Genomic DNA, 27,869 nt, shown 5'->3' with positions numbered 1-27,869 from the left:
CAGTTGGAACACCAGAAAGTCCTCAATGGTTTATGTGCCACATAGAGGGAAGCTTGGTCCCAGCTCCCTGGTCTGAGCAATCCTTTGGAAAGGGAGCTGTGAAGAGCTAAGACTGAAGAGTCACTTCTGACCTCCGGTGTGACTCACTCTTTGTCAGCAGCGGAGCTGCTCTAGGCTTGCTTGTGCCCCTCCTTGCCCCAAGGAACTTGGTCACTGGACAGACACATGCCTGCCCTCACTCTCTGCTGTCGGTGCCTGGGTCCAGAAGGAAAAAGGAACCCTCAGTCTCGGGGAGAGGTGGGAGCAGAGCCTTTGTGCCCTTGTTAGCTATCAGAGGCGGCACGACTGCACCTGCCTCTGTCTCTTGCTGAGGGAGGCCTGGGCAGGAGGGCAGGGCCCACCTCTGTCTTGTTCACAAGCCTGTGTGCCCATGCACAGGGAACCAATTAGAAAGGCACATGCTGGGTGTGAGCAGTGGTTGGCACCAGATCTGGGAGACTTTGCTTACTGCCCCATCTGTCTGGCAGGGTTTAGAATCTTACCCCCGTCTCTCTGGCTCATAACACATTTTTAACACAATTTGCATGTGTGCTTTTTTTTCCAGGCCTGTAGAGGCATCCCCCACCCCTTCCACAGGCCGACAATCCAAATGAATTCAGTCTCAGTGGCTCTTAATCTCCTAAGAGGACAGGTGCTGGGGAGGTTTGGTGTCAACTCTGACCCAGGGGTGCATCTGATTTTTATGGAACCTCAAAATATACCTGGGGTGACCCAATCCCTTATCTTTCCTTTTGATCTCTTTCCACGTGGACCATTAATTCTGCTTTCAAAGGAGGTTGGGAGTGAAGAGCATTTCAAAGTGAGGTTGATTTGGTCTCTGAACCAGCTTGTCTTCTGGCTCGTGCTCTGCCTTGCCCTGATGAGAATCAGAAGGGACAGCCATAAGCCCCTTCAGTCTCATGGATCTGCAGCTGGAGAGCCTCAAAACCAGTTCCAGATGTCACTTCTCCCTTTGCTGGTGGGTGAGACTGGGGTATGCTGGGAGGCAAGCTGCATGTGCTCTTACCCATTCTTACAGCATGCATTTGCAATGCATGTCTTACCTGGGGGACCCCTTAACGACTGTACCATGCATACCCAGGTTCCTTTTGGGCCTGCCAACACCTCTAGCTCCTCTGTCAGAGTGAATTACTCTGAGCTTGCTGGCTCCATAAGCAGGAACAGACTCTCCCACCATTCAGGGTCAGAAAGTGAGACAGTCCTGCAAAAGTTTGTTCTTGGGCCACAAAAGAGTCCTGCAGGCAACTGCAGCTTGGTAAAGTCACATACCTGGCCAGACTGTAGGAGGGGACATGAGTAGTGATGGTTACTCCCCTTTGAGTGCCCCTTCTCCAGAAGAAAGCCATTCGGCAGCTCCTTCCCCCACCTCACATAGTCTACATGCTGTACAGTTATTACAGTGGAAACCTGGACTCATCTGTGGTTTCATTGTGAGTGTACTTTAGATATTTTACTGTTTGAGCTCAACTGCTTTCTGAATCATTGTTTTTTTGTTTTGTTTTAAAAACATAGTTTTAGTGTTTAAGTAAATTAGCATGCAATATATGTACATTGCCGTTTGGGGAACTACCGTTTGAGTTAGCTCTTTGATCTCTGCAGCACTAAGACAGGTGCTGTTATCCTCTCCCCTCCTTGTCTTGAGAGAATGAGAACTCAATGTAACCAATCCGCTGTTAATAATCACCAAAAAGATACTAATATAACCCCACCAGACACCTACCTGCATGTCTGTATGTACACATGCAGACATACAAATATGTGCATATATATATGAATGTTACATAAATAGGGGTGTGTGTGTGTGTGTGTGTGTGTGTGTGTGTGTGTGTGTGTACACACGCATATATACATGTTGGCGGAGGCTCAAGAGTCCTAACTAAACCTAGCTCTGCTACCAAGCTGCACCTGCAACCCCAAGTACAAACATTTGATGTTCACCTAAAAATACCTTTCCATTCCAAAAGCAAGTTATTTTGAATATTTATGTAATATATTGTAAATATTCCATAATATACTTTCCTTGCCCATTATAGACACTTGCAGCTTTTCACATTCCAAGTGTCATCTTTAACTTTCCTCTCAACGCTGTCCTCAGGATGAATTCCTAAAGGCTTGATTGCTGTACTGAAGTGTGTGTTTTCTGTAGTGACACGTTACAGATTGCTTCTGAGGAAGGTGAAGCAGTTTGTGCTTGACTCCCTGCTGCTCATTCATTCAGAGCATGAGTCTCAGCTTTTATGGGGTAGCTGCTGTGCTGGATGCCCTAGGAAGAAGCAGGCTTGATCTTCTAAGCCTGCCAATCACAGCAAGTGTCTCAATGCTGCTGTTGCTTATACTCTTTGTGAGCTAGGCGTGTCCAGGCATCTCCTTTGTTTCTGTTGGCTATTTCCATTTCTCCATTTTTGGGTTGTTTTCCATAATCTCTGTCCCGATCCTTTTAAAAGCCCTTGGAGTGTTCCATTGGTAGAGGGCTTACCTAGTCTACATAGAGGCCCAGGTTTGAGTCCCAACACTGCAAAAGTCAGGCACGGTGCTCATCTGTAATCCCAGGTAGAGGCAGGAGGATCAGAAATTGAAGGTCATCTTCTACAACATAGAAAGTCTGAGGCCAACCTGGGCTACATGAGAGAGACCTTGTCTTGAAGAAAGGGGGAGAGGACAGATATCTGAGAGATGATTAAAGAAGCTGTTAGAACGAAATAGTATTTTTTTTTTAAAGAACAATGAAGAAAATTTATTTATTTATTATGTATACAGTGTTCTGCCTGCATGTATGCCTTCAGGTCAGAAGAGGGCACCAGATCTCATTACAGATGGTTGTGAGCCACCATGTGGGTGCTGGGAATTGAACTCAGGACCTCTGGAAGAGCAGCCGGTGCTCTTAACCTCTGAGCCATCTCTCCAGGCCTGAAACAGTATTTTTTTTAAGAAAATAAAAAAGAAACCTCTTGAAGTCAAGTATTCCTTCGTCCTTAGTGTGCTTGCTGTGTTTCTTTCCACTCTCCCAACAATAGGCATGCGCCAGCCCCTCGTCAACGGAAGTGCCTGTCCTCCTTCTAGATGTTAATAAAATGTAGCTTAGCTACTGGCAGGTCCTGTCCATGTGCCTTGGAGTCTGTGTCATGGCTCTAAAAGCATGTTGTCACTCTGCCTGCAGTAACACCGGTTGCTACAACTCTAAAAATGTGAGTGCTGGCAGATGTTTTGGTTGTGTGGGGTGTGACTTGTTGACTGGTTGTTGTTTGTTTGTTTGTTTTGTTTTTTAATCTTGTTATTTGTTGCCTTCTATTCTTAAGTATCTGTTTACAGTCTGTTCCTTCTGGCCTTACAGCAGGCTCCTGCTTGATGCCAGGCTTCCCCAAAATGCTGTATCATGCCATTCCAAGCCTCCATAGTGCATAGCACTCCCACTAGCTCCCGCACTCACTCATCTGCTGATACAAGGTCTGGGTTTCTTCGGTAGTCATCAAGAATGTAGACTGTGGGGTGCTGCGTGACAGACTTTTCCTGGGGAAACACAACACACATATCTACTCACCCCAGACAGAGAGCTCACAACAGACCAGTGAGTTTTGGGGAGGTTACTTACAGGAGCAGAAATGGCTCAAAGACAGCTATGTTACTAAAATCCAGCCCAGCGGAAAAGCTGGAACCTAGAGTACACTGCACACCTTGCAAGCAGCTCAACAGGTTGGAGGTGTCCTTTCCAGGCAGCTCGGTTGGTTTCTGCTTCTTTTAGACTGTTTGGCTGGCCTCAGAGGCTTCTTTGCAACTTGGCTTATCTAAGATTGACTCTCTGGCAGCCCTTACTACACAATGTGGGGCTAGAGAGATGGCTGAGAAGTTAAGAGCACTTGATGCTCTTGCCTAGGACCTGGGTTTAGCTCCTAACACCTATTTGGTAGCTCACAACCATCACAACTCCAGTTCTAGAACATCTGACACCCTCTTCTGACCTCTGTGGGTCCCAGGCATCATGCAGTATATACATGCAGGCAAAATACTCTCACACATATAAGAAAGCAAATAAATATTTAAAAAGAATGTAGACCTTGGCACTGAGGAGATGGCTTTGTTGGTAATGTGCTTGAGGACCTGAGTTCAGATCCCTGGGTCCAATGTAAAAGCTACATGCAGCATCTATACCTGTAATCTCAGCACTGGGAGTAGGTGACTTTCTAAAGCCTGTAGGACAGCCAGCTAGCCAAGACCATGAACTCCAGGTTCAGTGAGTGACCCTGCCTTAAAAATCAAGGTGGAGAACAACAAAGGAAGACAATGTGTGTGCACACATATCCATATAACAGTCACACACACACACACACACACACACACACACACACGGAAGGGCAAACATGTAAATTGTACCTTCCTGGTTGTAAGCTTCTCAGTATTACCTTCTCCTGGTATCCCTTCATGCTGTCCAGATGCCTAACAGTGATGGAGTTTACATGTTGAGAGTCTCGTCAGCAAATGTGATATCGAATAAGTTTACTGAGTCTGAGGAAATTAGAAAGACCCTTGGTCAAGTGTGCCACTTCCAGGAAGACATGTTTGTCTTTACCATAAAGTGAAATAGTAGTGAATACCTCCTGAGAGGAACAGTGTGAGGCTAGAGTGTTTGGGATTCAGTCAAAACATTCATACCACCAGCCACAGCCCTACCCCGCATGCCAGTTGCCCAGTCCCAACTTGGTGTCTTCTCACCTAAGGCTGATGGGAAATGCACGTGCAAGAGTTAGTGCCACAAACATACATGATGCATGGGCATTTTCCCAGTGCCTTGGGGGCATGCACACACCCCTCCGTTGTGTTTGAGTCACCCACAGAACAGTACGGTGCCACAGCTTAAAACATGCCAATTGAGCTGGGCGGTGGTGGTGCACACCTTTAATCCCAGCACTCAGGAGACAGAGGCAGGTGGATCTCTGTGAGTTCAAGGCCAATCTGGTCTACAGGGGGAATTACAAGACAGGCTCCAAAAGCTACACAGAGAAACCCTGTCTCGAAAAACCGAAAAAACAAAAACAAAACAACAAAAAAACCCAAACATGCCGGTTCTTCTCTCATGCTCCACCTTTCCTCACAAGAGAGTGAGTGTATGTCGTGGGTCTCGCTGTGTGCCTGTGTGTAAAGTGCAAGGGATCAACCCAAGTGAGTTTCATTTTGTCAACAGCAACTGTCATCTACAGTAGCCTGATTTCCTTCTGCTCTGTTTGTTTGCTTGTTTGTTTTGTAATCATTGTAATGTATGGAGAGCCAACCTTTCAAATGAGTCACCTTGTCAACGAAAACCTGTTATTTACTTGAACCACCAAGGACTAAAGGAAGGGCAGAGCCGCCATTCCCTCATGACCCGCCAGTTTGCAACATGCACAAACCAGACAGAGGCAGGCTGGAGAGCCGAATCTGCAGTGAGCTCCGGTCTCCTCCCCCGTGCCACCTTCCACCCCTCCTTGATTGTGTCCAGTGGCCTTCAGCCCTGCTGTGGCTTACAGCATAAGAGCCCTTCTGGCCCGTGTCACCCCTGGGGTCCTGATTCGACAGGATTCAGCAGATCTGTTGAGTGCGTGTTTAATGTGACACAGATGGGGGACATCCCACAGACCTTTCTGCTTTACAGATTTTCGGCCTTTTGCATTTCATCAGCGTTGCTTATTGTTTACAGGCTGTAACCTGAGACAGCAGAACAGATTGTAATTTTTAAAAAGGTTTGGGGGGGTGACAAGGCTGCAGGGGATCTGGGAGAGAAAAAAATCCAGTAGTGTGGAATGTTGTTTGCTGTCCAGACCAAACAAACCAGTTTGCCAAGGGTTGATGGACTATGACAGTCAGCCCGGCTCATGTTAACACCGGGCAGCACATAATTAACAGACAGCTTGATTGTTTTATCACCAAATAAAGAATGCTCTCTGTCACAGGTGGGACATCCTGGTCCCAGGCAGAAATGAGCCCCTCTCAGAGGGATCAGAGGGTGTGGCCAAGATGCCAGCTCTGTTCTGTTTCCTTCGTGTCTAGAAAGAACACTGCCGAACCCAGTCTGCATTCTAACACGGGGCTGCTCTCCTCCACGTCCTTCTGCGGGAGCTTATGCCTGGCCCTACAGCAAGAGTCAGAACAAAGAGAGGGGTTTTCTTCGGTATGAAAAGCTAGGGTAGTCTTGAGGACATTGGACTGATAGACCAGAGCCAGGCAGAGGACCATCTCTGGGTTTAGAGGCTATGGCTGACTGGAGGTGGCCTTGGCTTCTGTGAGAGCTCAGCCATAGGCTAAGCCTAAGGATCAACAGCAAGAAATCCAGCTGATGAGGAAGGACATGGGGACCGGAGGTGACTGGTTGTCCCTAAGATCAAAGAAACCTAACTTGGGCTGATATCGCATGTGCCATATATTGACCCTGAGGAGGCCTTTCCTTGGTGTTTGAGTGAATTCAGAGACTTGATCACCGAGTCAGACATTTCTGAGCCATTGAACATCTGAGTGTCAAGATACCATTGACTTCCCATGAGGAGCTGGACCCAGAGTAGCTGCCAGGCGGCTGTCTGTCTTTCTTTCTTTCTTTCTTTCTTTCTTTCTTTCTTTCTTTCTTTCTTTCTTTCTTTCTTTCTTTCTTTCTTTCTTTCTTTCTTTCTCTCTCTCTCTCTCTCTCTCTCTCTCTCTCTCTCTCTCTCTCTCTCTCTCTCTTTCTTTCTTTCTTTCTTTTTTCTTGGGAAAATGCAGACATTGCATGGTTCCCCAAAGCTGCCAATTACCCTCTGGGAGCATGTGACCTGGGTCAGGAGCTTCCTTGTGTCCCCCACAATGGAAAGTCCAGCATTCCTGTGCTCCAGGGGTTCCTGGGTCATTCTTAACTCCCAGCTTTCTCCTTGCTCAGGCTCCAGAGGCCCTGCTGCCAACCAGCCTTCTCTGCTCACCTGGCCCTTCTATACCAGCTCCTACAGTTTCAGAGCTGTACATTCATCTCAGATGTGTCTGGGCTGGAAGGAGGTATACCTGGAACCTTCCTTTCTCCCTCTGTCCCCTACAGCTCAGCTGCAAGGCCTGAAGCTGGGGAGCCTGGATGCCTGGACAGCTTTCATTCCCTCAGAGTTCTTTCTTTTCCCGCTGTCCTTCTCCTTTCCTGCCGTCCCTGCCTTCCACCCTCTCCCCTGTTTGACAGGAAAAGGTCGTGAGAAACCCCTAGATTGAGCCAGCAGGTAGTCCTGAAGTGGTCAGCAAGCTACCAGCAAGCCCGCCCAGAGCTGTAGCATCTCCACGTCTGCTTGGCTTTGGCCCTCAAGGAGACCCTGGGGCAGGGGCCTCAAGAGCAGCAGTGGATGTACAGGGAGAGATTATATTGCAAACTGCATTTAGAGAAAGTGAGTTGCCATTGATATATATGTATTTTGTAAACCCTTGGCTATGGTGAATTTTCCTAAAGGTGGTATCCTGAGATTATTTCAACTCTTAAGAATTGTATGTCCATTGTAATTTATTGAATGTTGGGTGGTTAGCACTGCTTCTTTACAGACATTATTTCAGGAAATTAGTATTTGAATAGAGCAGGGGAAATGTTCTTGTGTCCAACAACAATGGAAATGCTCCTTAGGGAGTCACTCTTACAGGGAGTCACATCACAGCCTTCCCCCAATACACACACACACACACATTAGTGCTTGTCACAATGAAACTATAAATACTACACTTTTGCATTGGAGTGAGTTTTGTTTTGGGTTTGGTTTTGTTGTTTTTTAAGATAGGGTTTCTCTGTGTAGACCAGGCTAGCCTCTAACTCAAAGATCCTCCTGCCTCTGCCTCCCAAGTGCTGGGATTAAAGGCATGTGCCACCAGCAAGGATTTGACTTTTTGGTTTTTGTTTTGTTTTTGGTTTTGTTTTGTTTTTTTCCAAGACAGGGTTTCTCTGTGTATAGCCCTGGCTTTTCTGGAACTTGCTCTGCAGACCAGGCTGGCCTTGAACTCACAGAGATCTGCCTGCCTCTGGCTCCCAAGTGCTGGGAATAAAGGGGTTGGCCACCACTGCCTGGCAAGGTTTTGGGTTTTTGAGGCAAAGACTTATACTGTAGCTCAGGCTGGCCTGGAACTCATTATGTAGCCCAAACTGGCCTCAAACTTGATAATCTGGCTGCCTTAGCCTCCCAAGTGCTGGGATTAAAGGTGAAAGCCACTGTGCCAGCCACATTTAGGAATTCTAAGTTGACTTATTTGTTCTTGAAGAAGTGTAGGCAGGTGCTGAACAGTTAATTTTATGAGTCCTACTATGTGCTGTGTGTGATATTTCATGTCGGTGTTATCAACTGAGTGCTTGGCTAGGGTATCCTTCTGCCTCTCTTTTCCCTACCAACCCTTGTTCATGTCTGTGCTGCCCTGGTCTCAAAAGAGATCAGCTCTTGAGAGAGAATTTCTTCCATTGGATTTTTACCTTATGTAGTCATTTGTCAGAAATTGTCTGAAAATCAGCTTTTTGTCCCTAGCATTACAGACTCAGCTTTGGCTCATGAAAACAGTCCTGGAGTTAGCATTAGAGTGACAGGTTTGCAAGGACTGTGATTCTGGTAAGCGCTGGATTCTGGTTTGCTATCGTTGGTAGAATACAAAGCCTTTAGTTGTGAAGTGCCCCTTTCCTATAATGATCCTCAAGGTTGTGTGTCGTTTTATAAAGTAAAGCAACCTCAGAATGCAGACAGATTTATGACATTTGGGGAACCTTTTCCAGAGCTCCCAGCTGTGCTGAATTCATTATAAAGTGAGCCTTCTGGGCCCTCCTCAGCCAGCTGAATTAAACAGATAGTCTCACCCTGGAGGCAGTTGACCAAGAGAAAAGTCTGGAGTATCTTTGTCCTCCTGTTGAAGTCCCAGCAGCATGTCTACTGGCATTAGTCCTACCAGCTGTCATGGTCACAGTGTCATGGGGTCTCCAAATGCACGAGATTACAGAGAGCCTTGACCCCTATAAACAAGTCAGGTGTGAACCCCACTGATGGGTGCAAACCAGTCCAGGAAATAGCCCCTGCTGGACTGCTAAAACCTAACAATATAAATAGGATTTCTATGCTTCCTTGAGTCAACATCTCCCCCGTTTTCAATGGCAATGGTATGGTATGGGAGTTTGTGTGTTGCTTTACGCATGACTTCAGAGCTCCAGGGAGCATGGTGGAATGTCAGCAGGAAAGGGAATGGGAAGCACTTCCATGGCAAGCTGTGAGCCTCCCCTGGCCCTTCTGTGTGGGCTAGGACCCCTCCTCTGTGCCTTGGGTGCTGTTCTGTGCAGTGTGTTGTAGAGACCAGCCTCCCCTAGCCTGTCTGTCTGGGCTAGGACCCCTCCTCTGTGCCTTGGGTGCTGTTCTGTGCAGTGTGTTGTAGAGACCAGCCTCCATTCTTAAGCACTATGCGTTCAGTGACTTATTTACTACTAGCAACAGCCCTATTATCAGCTCCATTTTAATTTTTTGTTACATTTATTAATTTGCATCTCTGTGTGTATGTGCATGTGGTATGAGGGTGTACATACCACGGTGGAGTATGGAAATTGGTTCTCTCCTTCCACATGTAGGTTCTGGGGATTGAACTCAGGTTGTCAGGCCTGGCAGTGAATGCTTCTCCCCAGTGAGCCATCCTGCCAGTCATCAGCTTTGTTTTATAAATGAGGAAACAGTTTGTAAATAGTGGAATTGCCCTTCAAGCTTGAGACCAGAGGGAGGCATGGCCATTCCCAGGCCTCTGAGCAGGTTTGTTTTTCTGACTACCTTAATTTGAATGCTTACTCAGTAATTCCAGGAAGACTTAATCTCTTTTGACACATGTATCCAAAATCCAAATTATCCCAGGAAATACTTGGTATCGTTTTCCCATTTCAAGATTCAACAAGCCAAAGCTTGGTTGCTATCTGTGAGTAGCCTCTAAAAGGTGGTGGTATATCTGCCTTTTACTATTGGTGGGGCATTTTCTCATGGGAAATGGTCAGACTTGAGAGATTTTCACACTCATATAGTGTCATCTCTCACCAGGCATACACTGAGTGGAGTGAGGAATCTTTGTCCAGGAGAAGCATTTTCCTCAGTCTTTGGAAATGGATTCATGGGGCAGAGGAGAGAGCTGCAGGCCAGAGGTCTTCTGGACCCCAGACACTGTACAGCAGTGAGCATCAGAGTGGGTTTTAACCAAATTTGGCTCTCCAGTGCAAGGTGGTGCCATGCAGGTGGACTGTTTGGGTCCATTCAGAACGATGATAAATGTTTGATGGCGCCATTCAGCTAAGACCCGATACCTTGTAGCTGTTACCAGTGAACAGTCAGTGTTAGAGAATCTGGGCCAACCTTCTGTTCTCAGTCTAATTATTTGTGCTTAGTTGAGCAGACTGCATAACAGTAAGATAGTTAGTGAAAACAAAAATTGTGGGCTCAAATATATAATAATGTAAGCATCATCCATCACTCCACAGAGGTCAGCATGTACAACCCCAAGTTAGATGGCAGCCCTCCATTGCATAAACATCTACTGTGCTTGGGTGTCACAGTCTACTCATTTGCTGATGGTTTGTGGATGCCATTTGGTTGATAGACATTGACCATGACAAACTTCTCAACCAGCTATCAGCTTGCACCATGCCGGGGTGGATGTACACAACCATCTGTCTCCCACTAACAGAACTGTGACACAGCTACTCATCATATAAGCAAAGAACAAGTCATGGCCTGGCCAACTGCTGACCTCAGGCTGAAAGGCAAGATCAGCCAAGGGGAACTGGTTAGATGTGCCTGCCACCTTGTTTGGATTTACTATTGCTTCAAGACTGTGACACAGGTTATTTTCACTGCTCTGATCTTTGGTTTGGGGGCCCCAGTATCTGTCAAGTAGCCCCTGCCAGATGAAGTGAGTCTTCATGGACAGCTCTCCCTGGGTGGGTATCTGCAGTATATCAGCCACTGTGTGAGTAGCCCCTTCCCTGGGGGAAGAGGCATCCATGGTGTATCACCGCCTCCTGACATTTTCATGGAGTTCAAAGCTCAAGTTCATTTGGTGCTGACATTTTGGATTAGCTGGTTGACTGGAAGGGCTGCTTCTTCCTATATGCTGTGAAATTTATAAACCACAGCAGCTGAGGGCTTAAAATGGCCGACAGTCCCCAGCTGGCAGCAATTAAGTGCACCGCAGACCTTTGGCTAAACAAAGGCTTGGGGAGGCAGAGACGCTGCACACACCAAACTGACTCTTGTTCTCAACGTTGGTCAAGAAGCACTTAACCAAAGAGAGGTGAGTGAGGAGGTTTTTCCACTTCCTGTTTAATGTGGTGCCAGACACTGCTCAAGTGGCATCATGACAGTTAGCAGTGGGGGGTCAGAACAGTTTCAATGTTGACCTTCATGCCTAGTACCAATGCCATACTACTGCCCTGTGGGTACCATTTAGTCAGGCTTCTCTAAGGAAGCAAACCTGGTAGAATGAATATGCAGATATAAGCGGACTAGCTTATAATCTGTGATCCGGCAGTTGTTCAGTCCACAATGCTGAATGTCTCTGCTGTCCAAATCTAGAGGATTCCTGGAGAGCTGCTGGTCTTCAGAGTACATTGGAATCAGCCTCAACAGGATAGATAGAGAGTGGGGACAAGCAGGCAAAACACAAAGCTTCCTTCATCCATAGCCTTTTTTTTTTTTTTTAATTTTTTTTTTAAGATTTATTTATTTATTATGTATACAGTATCTGACTGCAGGTCAGAAGAGGGCACCAGATCTCATTACAGATGGTTGTGAGTCACCATGTGGTTGCTGGGAATTGAACTCAGGACCTCTGGGAGAGCAGCCAGTGCTCTTAACCTCTGAGCCATCTCTCCAGCCCCATCCATAGCCTTTCATGTGAGCTGCCACCATTAGGTGTGGCCCAGACTGAGGGTGGGTCTTCCTTGTTCAAATAATCAGGTGAAGAAAGTCCCTCCCAGGAGTGCCCAGCAGCTTGGGTTTTAGTTGATTCCCAGATGTAGTCAAGTTGACAGCTGAGACTAAGCCGTCACAGGACACCATTCTTCTTTCATTTGAGAGGAGTGAGAACGTGCTGAGGCCATTTTATACCCACTCCAGCAGCAGGCTGAAAAATCTAGACCAGACTGGCAGGATGGCTCAGCAGATAAAATGTTTGCTGCCCAAGCCTGAGGACCTGAGCTTGATTTCTAGAACCCACAGTGAGACTCCAATAGCTGCCCTCTGACCTCCTCACATATGCTATGGCATGCATGCACCCCCTCCACAATAAATAAATAATCAAATAAATAAACATAAAATTTAAATAGACTCTGGATCAGTATTTTCCAAGATACAACAGATGTATCAATCAATTGAATTTTGTTTTGTTTTGATCCTTTGAGACAGGGTCTCATGTAGTCCAGTCTGGCCTTTAATTTGCTTTTAACTGAGGCTTGCCTTGAACTACTGATCCTCCTGCCTTTTCCTGAGTGCTGGGATTATGCTACACTCCTGATTTTCCTTTCCTTTGTTTGAGACAGGTTCTTATGTGGATAGTATGTGGAGTGAGTAGAAAATTTCTTAATAAAGAAAAATGGGGGAGCTGGGCGGTGGTGGCAGTACTCGGGAGGCAGAGCCCGGCGGATCTCTGTGAGTTCGAGGCCAGCCTGGGCTACCAAGTGAGTTCCAGGAAAAGGCGCAAAGCTACACAGAGAAACCCTGTCTTGAAAAAACCAAAAAAAGAAAAATGGGGGAAAAAAGTAAATTTCAAATTTAGTTCTTTTGTGGCTCTGGCCACGGGCTCAGGACCCATGTGGCCAGTGAGAGCCAGTCTGCTGTCTGCTGTCCTAGACGGTACTAAGCATTGGAAGGGCTGTAGGTAGCTAGCGTCTCATAACTGCGTCACAGCAGAAGTGTAAAATGGTTTTGCCGCTTTTAAAGGTCGCTCAAATTCTCCTCTTAGGCAAACTTTTGTATCCTGAAATCTGGCAGAAAGTGTGCATGCATGCATGTGTTTGTGTATATCCAAATCCAAAGGTCACCAGGAGACATGCACAAGCATGTTCATAACCACATCACTTACAATACCAAAACCTTAGCCAGTCTCAGATGTGCTATAGACATTCATGCCACAGGGTATTAGTAAACAGACAGAAGTGAATTCCAGCTGCCCACGGAAATGGCTGACTTCTTTCAATAGGCCCAACATGATCAGAAGCCATAGACAGCACTGGTGTGTCAGAACATGCTTTGAAGTGTGGGAAGACTGCCTAAGAACGAAAAGCACGGGCATTAGACATGAGATTCAGAATTGGGGCTGTGCCAGAGAGAAGGAATGGGTGTCTGCATGCAGAAGACACCCAGGCTGTGGTCAGGAGCGGGGCTGTGTATTGTATTTGTTCAAATAAAGAAAAAGGCCAGTGATGGTGGCAGGCCCTGAATAGAGCAAGAGGAAGCCATCCTATTCCTCTTCCCAATGCTCGGCTCACTGGGACACAGGTGTCAGTCTTGTAAACTAGACACCTGTCCCTGAGTTGCAGCGCAAGAACAAATGCAGGATTGCTGTTATCTGTGGATGCACTTCTTTGTAAGGGTGATTTGAGTTCATGGTGTGTGTGTGTGTGTGTGTGTGTGTGTGTGTGTACACGGATATACATATACATATGATTATATGTATTTTTAGGACCTTGTGCAATAAGTCTGACTCTACTGATACATATTTTATATATTACTATATTTTTTTGTTGTTCATGTTTAGGTGATTGGGATTTTAGTTGTTTTGTTTTTAGACAAAGTCTCAGTAGCTTGGCTGGCTTTAATCTCGTAGCCATTTCCATCTCTGCCTCCCAAACACTGTGATTTCATACTGACTATGAGAACAGTTCTACCACAGTGCTTCCTTTTCCCTGGTGAAGGTCACTTTGTAACCTTCCTGCCAGCTCTTCCCTGGGTTTGAAAACATTTCCTTATCTTTTTTTTTTTTTTAAACTCTTAAGTCAGTTTGGGTCCATATTTGTTCTCACGATGACTTTAAACACTGTCCCCTAACACCTGCTCACCACTAACCAACTTGGACATGAGAACTTGAAAGTTTAGTTGTATTTTAGAGAAGAAAAACTGGCTTTAGTCACTGACAGAACATTGTAGAAGAACGAGGAAGTGTGTCTTTAATCTGCCTTTCCGCCTCTATAAAGAATACTCCCAAATCGCCCCTCTGTGAGGGAATCCCTCTTTACCAAGCTGTGTCCTCTCTTTGAGGTAAGGTTGTAATGGGAGACTGTGGTTTTTTTCCCTGTATATCCTAGTGACATGAAAATGATCCTTCACCATCACAGTGTGCTTCTCCAGGCTCTAGCACTAAGCATTGAGTCCAGCATGGCCCTTGGTGTTTGGTAGACCACCAAGAGAGGACCATAAAAATTGGGGGGTAGTTTACTATCTGCTGGGAAGACATAGAGGAGATGAGCATGACACATAGTAAGGATGGATCCACAAGGGAGCTGTTCTACCTGCTCATTCTAGATGTTTTGTGGGTTTATAGTTTGCAGGCTAGAAGATTAAAATTGGGAGTAGAGAGAACGTTTGAGGAAGGGCGCTCGTGGAGGCCACTGAGTCAAGGAATTACTGTGTGCACTTAAACTTTTTGGTAACACGGGGCACATTTTCTTCCATTCTGAGTTGGGCCACAGTTCCTGTGAGGTGTGACTTTCAGGAGCTCACGAGCAGGAGCCTGCTGCTACCTTTCTTTGACTTGCCAGACTTCCTTAGGTCCCTTCAGAGAGATGCAGTTCACAGTTGGTTTCCCCTTCACCCCAGTTAAGCACTAAGAAAACGAGCGTCTCTTTCTTGTAAGGAATAGGACACATGTCCACAAAGGTTCCAGTTCCACATCTGTCGTTTACTGTCCCTAGTGAGCTAGACAGAGGTACCCTGGACATTTCTCTTATGAAGGTGAGATTCTACTAGTTAACCTTGTACCTGATAATCATTAGCTTTCAAATCTCAGGACCTCATCTTTGCTTTGTAGCTCAGGGAAAGCCACCAAACATTTGAGATTCTGTTGTGTTGCTGCAGGCAGCCAGGTGCTGCTGAGACAAAACACTTTTTCTTGTGGTATGTGCTGTTCACATGGAGGCAACAAACACACACATATCCCAGTGCAATGATGTCCGTTGAACAGGTGACTTGCTCTAAGTTATGTTTCCAGAAGGGCCATTCTTACTGAGGTAGTGGGGAATTGGCATTCAGGAGGCTGAGGCAGAGCAGCCAGTTAAAGGCTAGCTAGAGTTATATAGTAAGTTCCAGTCCAGCATGGACTGCAACATAGTGAGACCCTATCTCAAAGCAAATACATTCACAGGCCATTTTTAGGAGCTGTAGAGAGGTGGGAATAGTTAATGTGAAATACATATCAGTAAGCACCCAGGTATCTCTACAAGTTGAGAGGCAGCGTGACAGGAAAATCAAACCTTAACCGAAAGGAAGGAGGTAGAAAAGTGACCTCACCATCTGCCTCTTGGAGAGATATTTGGTCTTCTGCTTGGCAGCCAATGGCCCTTTCAGGAGCCTCTCAGGCAAAAGAACCATGGGAATGCTTTGGGAAAGACATGTTATTGGTCTGTCTAGACAGTGAAATGACAGCAATTGTTTCGCCAGGCCAGGAGACTAGAACAGGCTACCTCGAAAAGTCCACCCAGCTCCTTACTGGGGACCCCTTGTATATGGTGGTCTGTTAGCATCCACAGGTGAGCAGTTATGAAGTTCCTCTCTCAGTGGACTCACAGTGTATGCCTACACCACCACCCCTGCTTTCAGGGAGCACTCTGGGGTGAGAGCTATCCATATGTCTAAACCTTGAAGAAGGGTTTGAGACTAAGCACAGTGGTAATACATAAGTATGTGCTGTAAATGAAGCTAACCCATTACCCAGGCCTCAGTGCAAGCCACTGCCGCCTCCTCCAAGTCTCCATGTCACTCCTGAAAAACACAACTCATAACTAAATATTTGAGACTTGTTTGGGGTGAAAGACCTGACTTCCTAACAGCTATCAAACATCCTCCATGGCACCTTCTAGAACCATAGCCTGGTGAACTCAGCCTGACGGGTTCAGAAACACTTGCAATGACCTTAGCTCTTCAGATAGCCTGTGGCAAATTCCAGACTGCTGCTTCCAAGGTCTTACCCCGACTTGCCCTGCAGGACACTTCTTCCCCATCAGTCCATCTCCACTACCACCAGTACGTGGTTCTGAAGTGCTGATTCAGTGTGGCCTCCTGTTCCTCTCTTTGAGGTATGTCTAGAGAGGGATGTTTTGCTTCAGTGGGTTCCAGGAACAAATAATAAAAAGTACAGCAAGTACAGGGTTGAGGACAGACCCGGTACACTCTTATCAGTCATCTGAAGTATGCACCGCCTTTCCAAGACAAATATGGACTCCTGTTTCTAGGAAAACACCAAAAAGTATTTATCAATTACCCTGTCTATGGTTTGTGGAAAAAGACAACAGCAGCCGACCCTGAAAGCCATAGCAAAGCAGATTCCTTTGGGCAACCGACAGCCAAGTGGCATGAGTTAGGGCTGCTGCTGTGGCCTGGGACTGGTCCTCTCATGGCCACTGCATTCCTTACCCTTTACCCAGGAGACTGAGCTCACCCCTCAGGAGCCTGGCAGCATAGAAGGTTCACAATAAAGCCCAGGCCCCTTGGTGTTCCTCCTGAACCCACTACACGTCCCCAGCGGGCCAATGCAAAGAAATCCCTGGCAAAACATAATACCAGTGTGGTCCACTGGGAGGCTAGTGACAATGAAAGAGCCACAGCAATGGGTAACCTATACTCTCCAGCACAAGCCTGATGGGTGCTTTTTCATATTATCTCCCAGGCAAGAGGTAGGTTGGGCCAGCCCATTACACAGAAAGTGAGATGGAGGCCAAGGAAATCAGCTGATTGAGCCAATAATCCTGTAGCCAAAGGATTGTCTGAATTCACAGTGGGCATGCTCGAGATGACATAACTGCTGCAGCTTGCTCCTGTCTGTAAGCAGCGTCTTTCCAAATGAGGATGGACGATCCCTTTAACCTTGACACTTAACCTCTTCCTGCCCATTTGCCCCTCCAGGACGCAAGCCCAGAGGGTTCGGAAACCACGGTGCTGCACTGGCCCCCAGGGGCTGCTTCCTCGATATTCTGAGAGCCAGGCAGAAGGACAGGAGCAGCTCTTCAAGCTGACGGACAACATCCAAGACGAGTTGTGAGTGGGGGCTGGACAAACAGGTCCACTGTATTGCCTTGTCTGTCTTTGAGTCTGAGAAACTTCCCTGTGACCCAGGAGCTTCAGCCTGATGAAGCCCTTGAGAGAGGCTGAAGGATTGCGTGTCCTAAATGTCTGATGGGTGTCAATATGACTACTTATAAATGGCCTTTACTAAAGGGAATGGCTCTCAGTCTGTTCCAGAGTGGAACTTGCTGTGTCGTCTCTGAAGTGTGAGTCTCTCTGTAGACAGCTCAAAGAGAGGCCAGTGTGTGGAGTGTTAAGAGAGGTCTTTCCTATAAAAATTTTCTATAAACTTTGGTATCCAGTGTTTGCTACAGAATGCTAGTGAAATGAATCACAAAAAAAAAAGTAGCAAACAATTACCCATCGAATGTTCTGGAAGTGCGGTTTTCTTGATTGTTTTGTCACTCTTTTAGTAATCCAGGACTTTGTCACATTTGCGGCTGCTGAGATTATTCTAAGCTGATGTGGCAGCCATGGCAGTCTTTGGCTATATTCTGTGGAAACCCTCAGAATGTAAAGTGCTCTGTGATTTGACCCGATGTGAGAGGACTGCATTTGGGGCATAGCAGCGTGCTGGTGTAATTTGTATCTTCTAGGGTGAGGCAAGCTAGGGAGGAACACTGGTGTTGCTGGCTGGTGAAAAAGTTCAGGGAGAGATTGGCCCCTGGGATGGCCTTCAGTGTCACTGGGAGACAGTACCAGAGAGGCCTCAACTCACATCTCATATTTTGTTTGAACGGGGACATATGGGGACATAGAAAATGAAGTCCAGGAACGGGAGGTGGGCTATGGCATCTTCTTAGATGTGTCCTGCATGGTATCATTGGAGCATCTCTAGATAGTGCTGTGCATTTCCCCTCTTGAGCCTGCCCTGCTCCCTAACAACAACACAGAAACTTAGAGCTCCATTTCTGAAGTCTGAGAGGGCTGAGACTGTCCTGTACACCACATTGTTGATGGGACTTTGGGCTCCAACTCAAAGGCCTAGAGAGTCATTTCTCAGCCAAGTAGGACATGGTATAGACGCTACTAGAATGGCAGCCAATGATGGCTAGGGTGTTCCACTCAATGGAGAACCCTCCGAACCCAGAGCAGCTTGGAGAGCTGCAGTTCAACATTTGTGTTAACTCATGACCCACTTTCCAGCCACTGGGGATTTAGGAGTGCTAGCACAGGTTAAATAAGGGGTGAGGAGTGCTTGCCTAGCATACACTGAGCCCTGGGTTCCATCCCCAGCACTGCATAAACCAAAAGTAGTGGCATTTGCACTTGGGAGGTGGAGGCAGGGAGGATCACAAGTTTAAAGCCATCCTCAGCCATCTTGCATAGTCAGTTGAGCTATAGGCATCCCTGTCTCAAAAAGGGGAATAGGTTAAGTAAAATTATAGATCTTTGTGTGCTATATTTTAAATTATTTGCTAGCCTTCCTCTATTCTATCCATCCCTGGTCCTTTGCTACAAGACTCATTTGTAATAGAATTTCATAAGAGGGGAAAACTGTATAGTCTGGTCACCATGGGATTGCTGCCCATGTGGTGCACACACTGGAAACAGGCCAGGGAGCTGAGATCTGGAGTCAGGGTGAAATCAATTTCATGAAATGCTTGAAGTTCACATGATCTAGGCACAGTTACTGGCTGAATGAATTTTGACTTTGAAGATGAAAACCCTATGTCTCCACCCAAGCTGAGGGTGGAACCTGGCCAGTGGGTGGTGAGGGAGACATGTGACCTCAGTCTTTCTGGGCATACAGGAGAGGTCAGCAGGGTCTCTGGCAGACGTGGCTCATCGTGTCCTCTCTTAGCAGCCTGTCCTCAGGGCAATGCGAGTGGTCCAGACATCTGTCTGCAGGAAGGGGTTTCTTTCTTAGGAAAAGCTCGGGTGCCGATTTCTGCCTCTGACTTTTATCCTAGATTTGTAATTAAAAACATGTTTAAGGACCTCATTATTTGCATATTCCCCTCAGAGTTAACCCGTTAAAAGGGTCTTTAATACCTTGCTCTACTGTTCTAACTAAATGTTTCCACATTTTTTTCCAGTTAGACTCACTGTTTTACTTCTGGAAAATATTGTGTAATTACTTCCTGATGGAGTGAAAACCCTACAAAGTCCCCAGTACCACAGCAGCCTCAACTTTGATCTCCCACATCAAGTTGCATTTAGTTTTGTGGGGTTTTTTCCATTTAATTAAACAGTATTGAACAGATTGTCACTGACATCTGATTTAGGTCTGCTCAGGCCTCACAGCAGGTTCATTGGAGGTTCGTCCGTTACTTCTCAGTCCTAGCCTAGAACCCGGAGGAAGATGGTGTTAAAATAACACTCTGTATGATTAGCTTCTCCAAGCAATGTCTAGTTTGAGGCCAGCAGTTATGTTTTAGTTGTCTTTTCGTTGTTTGTTTTTTGTGAAATACCTACTTCTAGTATTTCATCAAGGTTGCCCATTCAGATTGCAAGTCCAAGGGTGATTCGATTCTCACCTTTTCACGAAGTCCAAGAGCTGCCACATTGGCAGGACAGCCCTTGGGGCCTTTCATCGTTTAGACAGAAAGTAATGTTTAGGAGACTTTTTTTTTGTTTTAATACAGAAAAGTATATAAAAAAGAAAGCAAGATGGGCTTGTAAACCTCAGGTTTTTCTCCTTGGGTGCTTGTCCCCTAGAGGCAAGAGAGGGGGACTTTTGAGGAAGAGGATCCTGCCCAAAGTAGCATGCTAAAATGCCACCTTTCTCCTACAATGAAAGCAGCTCATTTACATGGCTAGCAGAATCAAACAGAGTTCAGAAAACAGATACTAGTGAAGCCCCCTTTGTGAGCTCTCTCTTCTTCTCTCCCTCCCTCCCTCCCCTCCCTCCTTTCTTTGCTGGGAATGGATCCCAGGCCCTACATGGCTAGATGGGTACTGTATCTCTCAGCCGCAGCCTAGCTCCAGCTTCCACTTGCCAAGCCAGGAACTAATCTGTCAAGAATGTTTGACACCCAGAGACTTGTGTCTGACAGGTTCCCCAGCTGCCCAGACAAAAGTTCTGTGGGAGCACAGCCGCCTGGCACCCCACCCCCAGTGTTGCACATGTGTGCAGTTGGGTCCCTCCAGATCCCAGTGCCCTCTCACTGCCATTGTCTGAACCCTTGACCAGGCATTAAGTCTCACTGTGAGCCAGGCCAAATATGAACTCCGTGGTGTTCCTCGGCAAGTCGGGTAGACCTGTGCGGGAGGAGGGATGAGACAAAGGGATAAGATGAGATTTTCTCTACTGTTTCACTTGCCACCCACTGCCTGTCACATAGGGTCTCTGTCCTAAAAGGAGTCTGAGCCGTGTGTCATGGGGCCTCTAGTGGTTAGTTTTCCTGAGAGGGCCTCTCTGCCCTCTGAGTCAGCAGATCAGGGGACAGATGGGGTGTCCCTCCTCTGTCACCTGTGGACCAGTGGCAGTGAGAGTGGCTGTAGGTAGAGTGTGCAAAGTCAAGTACAGGTGTCAGAGTTTGGTGTCCAGCTGCGGCCTCCTGCTCTGTTGGCGGAGCCTGTAGAGAGCTGGCCTGCAGGTGTGCAGACACAGAGAAAAGGTGGGGAGCTCTACTTTGTCCCCCCTCTCCTCCCCAGTCGACTCCTCACAGTGAGTGACAAGTTCGGGATCAGATCAGCAGGTGAAGGAGCTGCTCGGGAGCCATTTGAATGAACCTTTGATGTGGCTTCCAGATTTTGGGGGGCGGGAATCAAGCAGAATGACAACAGTGCTATTGATGGGACCCCAAACCTTGACCTTGAGTAATGGGTTGCAGGGAAAGCGTCAGCGAAGATGGGGAGACAGCCATTGCCCAGCTCTCTTTCTCCTCTCAACCCTGCCCTTGGTTCTTACCTGCTTTTGATTTGAAGGCCTTAGAACAGTGAATGCGACTAGCAGCAGCAGCAGCAGCATTCCCAGGCCTGAGCAGGGCTCCTGGGCCCAGAGTGCAGATGTGGCAATTGGGGCTGCTGTGCTGCCCATCATGGATCCCTTCGGGCTTGTGTTAACTGAAGGAGCTGCTGGCAGCACCATCTCTCTCGGAGATGAAGGAACTGAGCTGCCAAATGCAGGCCACCTAGCCAGAGGGCTCGTGGGCCCTCCCTGCCTGCCTCGCCCAGCTTCCCTTCACCACGCAGCTGGTCTGCCTTATAGGAGTCACCATTCCTCCTTAGGTTTCCTAGCCTGTAAGAGGACTCGAGCCATGGCCTCCGCCTAGAAGGGAGGTTGGGAAGTGTGCTCAGGGCCAGCCTCTGCTCCCTTGGGTATAAATGTATCTTTCTGGTGTCAGAAGGGCCTCTGAAGGGCTTTAGTGAAGGATGGGGCACTAATGGGAGGCTAGAGAGACGGTCTCAGCTAGATGTTGTGATGTGTGTGCCTGCTAGCGCCTTGCCTCCTGGCCACCTTTTGAGTCTCCTCAGAGCATCAGGGACAGCCTTCATGGCTGAACTGCTGGTCCACCTGTGCCCCAGAACAAAATTACTTTGTGTGTTTGCCTCATTTTCCATCCAGTTCCAGCTGGCCCCGTGATGTCCTCTCTTCTTTCTGTCTTTCTGGCTCTCCATGTGCTCCCCTGCTCCCTTCTCCTCACTCAGTAATGCGGCCCCTGACTCTCCAGAGTGTGGGACGTGAGGAGGCTGTGCTAAGCCGGCTGAGCACCAAGGGCCGCTGGGCGCTTCTAATTTTGGCAGTGAGACTTTACAAGTCTACATTCTCAGCATTGCCAACCAGTTAAATGAGAACAGCAAACCCCAATTTTTGTCATGGGAGCCATAATTAAAATGAGGACTAGAACAAGGTGGATACTTAGCAAGTCCTCATGGGTGACTGACTCGGTGGTGGGTACTCAGGAAGTCATGTGGGCATACAGTGGACCACACCCAGGCTTAGAGCACCACTGAGAGCCAGGATGCCCAGCCAGGAAGCAGAACGAATCCTCTGGCAGTACTTTGGCAGGCCAAGGTGTTGAAATGTCAGCAATCAAGGGCCAGGACATTTGGGGAAGCTTCTAGAGTAAGGATGGTGACTCAGGCTGGGGGAGCGGGAAGGGGAGTGAAGTGTGGTCTAGAGATCTCCTGCACAGAGCCACGCTTGGGTCTGACAGGAAAGCCCCTGGTTACCAGCAAGCAGGTCTTCTACTGCCTTCTCTGAGGATTTTGTGTCTTGTGATGCTGGACCAAGGCTATCCTGGACCTGGGTCCATGGCAGTACCAGGTGGAGCCTTGGCTCTGAGCAAACATAATGTAAAACCCTGAGGTTCACAGCTAGCCTGTTGTCCGCCAGCTCTCAGTGTACTTGCTGTCACCCAGTGTGTCTTTGCTGTCCCTGATGCCCAGGTACACTGTGGAAGGCCAGCATAAGATACAGGCGGCCCCCAAGCTGGGAAGGCTGTCACTGTGGCTTCCAGGGTGACAGCTGAGCAGAGAGATGTGACCTGCATGCAGTTCCACATCAGCCTATGAGCTCTGCTGAAAGTGCTTAGGGCTCAGTCTTTCCTTTCTCTTTTTCAAAGCTAAGCTCTTTCCTAGTGGCCTGGGATCTCTTAGAAGCCATGACTACAGTTCTGAGAAGGAATTGGTATCTCAAGCCCCATGTCCCTGGCCATACTGGATGGGGGTCAGGTGACCTCTCATCAGTGCTGTCAGAGGGAAGAAGTAGATGCAGATGTGCAAATCTGGCAAACCTGTCCCTCCCCATCTTCTAGCCCCTCGTGCTGCCTCTCGTGGCCTAGCTGGTCTGTGTTACGTGTCCTGTCAGCAAAGCACCGCTTCCATTTTCTCTAACTCATAAGCTGTCCAAAAGCTCACTGACCACCCCGCGAAGCCCATTTCAGAACAGGAATTTGTTTCTGTTTTTGAAACTCTTGACTGACATCTCTTGTTCATGAGCACCCTAAAGCTGGGAGTGTGCCGTGAATGCAGGCCTCACAGCAGCTCCTGGGGCCAAGTCCTTCCTAATACAAATTTGCAAATGAGGCCCGGAGGAATGAAGCCACACACATGCACAATTGTGGTAACTGGGAAGCCTGGGTAAGCCTTGGCTCCAGACCCCAGAGACCTCAGCAGGCCTTTGCCCCTTCCAGCATCAAGGGATGGCCTGGCCCCACCATGGAGCAGCTCAGCATCCTATGTTCTTCTCTCTCCCCTCGCAGCTTCATAGCCGTGGAGAACATCGATAGCTACTGTGTGCTCATCTCCTCCAAAGCCGTGTACTTCCTGAAGAGTGGGGACTACATAGACCGAGAGGCCATTTTCCTCGAGGTCAAATATGATGACCTCTACCACTGCCTTGTCTCCAAAGACCATGGGAAGGTGTATGTGCAGGTGACCAAGAAGGCTGCAAACTCCAGCAGTGGCGTGTCCATCCCAGGCCCGTCCCACCAGAAGCCAATGGTGAGTACAGCTGCTCCTTGCCACTCACGTGGACAAGTCCTGCTCTCTCCCACTTTACCCTGAGGACCCCAGTGGGAGGTTTGCGCTGCCCTCAGTGTTCTGCTCCCACTCTACTGGAAGCCCGGGTGTGCTCTCTTGCATTTGTGCCTCCGTTACCCATCAACACAGCTGGTACCATGTTTCATAGAGTTTTGTGTCCCTGGAACATGGTACTAAGTGCTGATTGATGCCTCGAGTCCAGGAGGATGACAGAGCACACACTGGATTATTTTTCTGGTATCAGGAAACCACAATCTTTTGATCTATGCAGAGAAGTAATGTGAAGCACATTCAAAGGAATTTGTAAATGAAAATGATATTTATCTCTGCAGGGTGGGAGGGTTGTGTCAGAACTTCTAGGTGGAGATGCTCCTCTGTCTTCCAGTCTACTCTTCCCACTCTTCCCTCAGCTGCTAGAGAAGAAGTCGAGGCAGGTGATTCCTTCAGGCCACATAGCTGACTCTGGCACACACTGGGGCTCAGACCCAGGTGACCCACCTGATCCCCGAGCTAGTGTCTAGACTGAAGAGTTCCTTACTCTGTTAAGCTGGACCAGTGAGCCCACAACAGAGCAGGTGTGAGGAAGCAGCCACAGTACCAGGTGTTGGTCCTGCTACATCTCCAAAGCTGCACCCTTCAGAGTGGCCGTGTGCATCTCTGGTCTTTCTATAGACCGGAAAAGCCATCTTGCTGGGTCTCTCCTCTGAGTTTTCAACCTTCCCCATTCTCTCAGCAGTGAACTGGACTAGGTTTGAACTTGTCAGGCCCCTTGGATCACTGGCTTACATTAGAGCTGGCTGATTGAAAGTTATGCCCCAGAGTGTGCGTTTCCCACCAATTGTGCCTACCCAGCACTGTCTCCCTCTTTCAAGGCAGGCTAGCAGTGAAGCATGCTGCACAAGAAAGGTTGCAGGCACTTGCTCGCTGCTGATTTGTTTTCCTGTGCTGGCCACCACCAGGCTTTGGACTTGAATAAGGGGCTCCCTCCGTTGTCCCTGCCTTACCTCTGACTGGAATCTCACCAGTTAGGGCCACAATGCTGGTGGTGATAGTCTGCCTTAGTAACCAGAGACATAAAGGAAAGCCTGGCTCAGAGTGAAACAGGCACAGGCTCCTGCGACTCAGTCTCGGATGCTCAAATGGGAGCTGCTGTGTAGCTGGTGTGGCTATATCCTGCCCATGCCTTCTAATTGTGCTTGGCCACCCCACTCAGGCCAGTGTGCTCATCCTTGTCTCCTCCCTAGGTGCATGTGAAATCGGAGGTCCTTGCTGTCAAGTTATCCCAAGAAATAAACTATGCAAAAAGCCTCTACTATGAACAGCAACTTATGTTAAGACTCAGTGAGAATCAAGAGCAGTTGGAGCTGGATTCCTGAGGACATCCAACTGCTGGAGAGGGATGCTCCAGACAGAACCCAACCAGGAGGACCGACACCCAGACTCATGTTAACGGAAGCCAGAAGAGGGTTTAGGGGGAGATATCAAGGAACAAGGGAAAAGAAATTCTCACAGGGAAAAATGTAAACAAAAACCATATTAGTTTGTGGGGCAGGGAGTTACTTTAGATTATGGGGAAATAATTTTTAAAAGTATTGATTGAATAACGTTAAAAATGTATTAAGATGGATCTAATTTTTAGAATGCTCTGTATTTTGTTAACATGTATATATGTACAACTGTGTGTTTGTAAATATATAGACGCTTCTGAGCAGGGCTGTGCTGTGTGTGAAGGGTTGTTACCTGTACAGTAATGTAAAGTTGTACTGGATCTTTTGTCACACTAATTCTACGTGACTCCTGCAGGGGAGTCCCCATGAAAAGATGTTTTTGGAAGTTGAGGGTACATTGTGTGAGTTACAAATGCAGTCAGTGTTCAGGGGTGAGCCTTCAGTCACCTAGACGGGAGCAGAAGCAGAGTCACCGTGGAAAGGACTAGAGACTGGCATCATGCCCATCTTTGTTCTCACCCATGTTACAGGCAGTGTTTCAGTTTCTCAGGCAATTCTCTAATTTCTGTCTCCTGGCTTTCTCCAAGCACTCCACCCAACTGGGAGGTCAAATGGTAGTTGCTGAGTGTGTGCCCACACATAGCAACCATGCAGGTTTTCCTTGTGCAATTTGTGAATAGAGAAGTTTGAAGCATTGGTGGGTTCTCTTGACATAAGTTTAAAAGAAGAATCCCACTGCCCACTGTGTTCTTTTAATAAAACCACATGCTGATTTCACAGCACCATGGCCTCTTGGGAACAGGATGAGGAGGGAGAGAGTTCCAAAAAAGGGTGTGAACTGTGAGAAAGGGTATGCATGGGAGCTTGGTACTAGGTCTTGGCCAAAGCCTGGTTGTCCTTGGTTCTAACCTGAAGCCTGGTAGGGAGTATTTCCCTTTTCTAGAAGAAGTAAGCAAACAGGAGATGGAGCAGGGTGGGCCTCACCCCACACTATAATCAAACCTAATGGTTTTGGTAGGGGTTTTGTTTTATTTTATTTTATTTTATTTTATTTTTTTAATAAAGCTAGCCAATTTCTACAATCTTGTCACACTTACAGCTGAGATCCAGGTGACCCAGTGGGTATGTGGAAGGTTTTGGTGTTTATCATTCTAATCCTTTCAAGACACAACGATAGCTGATCTGTTCCTTCACCTCAGTCAATGCCCCTGCGTGGGTGTGTGCATGTGTGTGTGTCCACCATGGCACATAAGCATCGATAGGTAAGGGCAGTCCTGAAGGAGTGCTTTAGCTACGTAGTGTTTTCAAGGCTCTGTCTTCTTGAACTCCAGATTTGCCATCTTCCCTGAACTGGACTTGACTTTGGTGGTTGGCAGTTCGTTGCTCCCTGGGGAGGACAGGATGGTGCCAGTGCTCTTGTTGGAGCCTCACAGCTGAGGGGGTGTAGTTCCTCACAGCCTTGCTCACCAGCCTGGACCCCCATACCCACACAAGTCCAGCCGGTGGTCTTGTTATCAGTAAGTAACTCACTGCCTAAGATCTTGGTCCCTTACAGAGGAGGCTTCAGAAGCTTTGCAAATGTGTGTCCCCTGCCACTTGCTGGGACAGTTACTTCAAACATCCTAACCATTTGAAGGAACTAGTGTTGCTAGGGGAAATCCACCCTGCCTTGGGCCCCTTAAACTGGGTTTCTCAGTCTGCAGCTGGTGCTTCAGGAGGACCCAGGGAGAATCAGACACCTCCCTCTGGCTCCTTTCTAATTTAATCAGCTCTTTAAATAACTGTCCATCTATGATGGCACACCTCCTCCCTCTGATATTTAGCCTTAGAAGGAGCAGGTATTAAAATGCCGTTTGGAGACCAGATAGGGTGGGTCTTCAGGGTGAAGCAGTTCCCAGTTCTCCTGGCCCTACAGCCCTCATGCCAGGCCTGGGGAAAACCCCAGGGGCTTCCACCATTGCCTCCTGGCTTCCCAGGACAGAGTGCAAAGCTCCAGAAGAAACAGGTCTTTCCACAGTTCCTGTTTCCTCTAAGTTGGTACTTAGGCCGTGGCCTCAGAGACTTTGCAGGGACAGTTTCATACTGCCTCAAACACAGATCTTCTGGGAGAAGTTAGCAGACAAAGGGAAGGTGGAGAAGGAGTCGTCAGAGGCCACCTCAGTTCCTGGATCCCATCAGAAACCCAGCGGGAGAGCGTCCCTGCCCCAGGCCTACATGGAGGAGGCTGAGAGGTAGACTCTTGTGCCAGCCCCCCAACTGTTTGGTGGATACTCATCCCACCTCAGTGTTCAAAAGGGTCCAGGGCCACTTTGTGTTCAAGTGTCATTTGTGCCTCAAAATAAATGAATAAAAAGCACCATAGCTGCTGAGTGAATGGAAAATACACTACCTGGTTCTTCACTATGTAAACACAGACTGCGACCAACCTTCATACCCCAGAGTTGGCACTGTTCTCCTGTGAAATAAAATGCGTTGTTGACTTCCCATGCTTGTTTGTTTCCTTCGCCCTCCTCCTCCTCCTCCTCCTCCTCCTCCTCCTCCTCCTCCTCCTCCTCCTCCTCCTCCTCCTCCTCCCTGTGTTGCCAGAATTCTCGAGTCCTCACCACTGACAGCCCTCAAACATACAGCAGTGAGGTGCAGCCTCTGGGAGACGCACACCTGGAGTGAGCAGCTGGAAGTGGCTCTGCCCTCCAGTGGC

General features: G+C 47.8%; 1 protein-coding gene across 5 annotated transcripts in view; it reads left to right on the top strand.

Moving 5' to 3' along the window:
* Positions 1-27,655, top strand: part of Vps13d (vacuolar protein sorting 13 homolog D) — a 233,810-nt gene extending 206,155 nt beyond the window's left edge. For all 5 annotated transcript variants that reach the window (XM_076565634.1, XM_042272539.2, XM_042272538.2 and 2 more), the window contains 3 exons: positions 17,133-17,264; positions 23,444-23,684; positions 24,968-27,655. In XM_076565634.1, coding sequence (XP_076421749.1) covers positions 17,133-17,264; positions 23,444-23,684; positions 24,968-25,099 — 505 coding nt within the window. In that variant the 3' untranslated portion in view covers positions 25,100-27,655. The remainder of the gene's footprint in view (positions 1-17,132; positions 17,265-23,443; positions 23,685-24,967) is intronic.
* The last annotated feature ends 214 nt before the right edge of the window (positions 27,656-27,869 follow it).

This window comes from Peromyscus maniculatus, chromosome 2 (genome assembly GCF_049852395.1).
Source record: "Peromyscus maniculatus bairdii isolate BWxNUB_F1_BW_parent chromosome 2, HU_Pman_BW_mat_3.1, whole genome shotgun sequence".
NCBI classification, from domain to species: Eukaryota; Metazoa; Chordata; class Mammalia; order Rodentia; family Cricetidae; genus Peromyscus; species Peromyscus maniculatus.
This window is presented reverse-complemented; position numbering and strand designations above follow the sequence as displayed.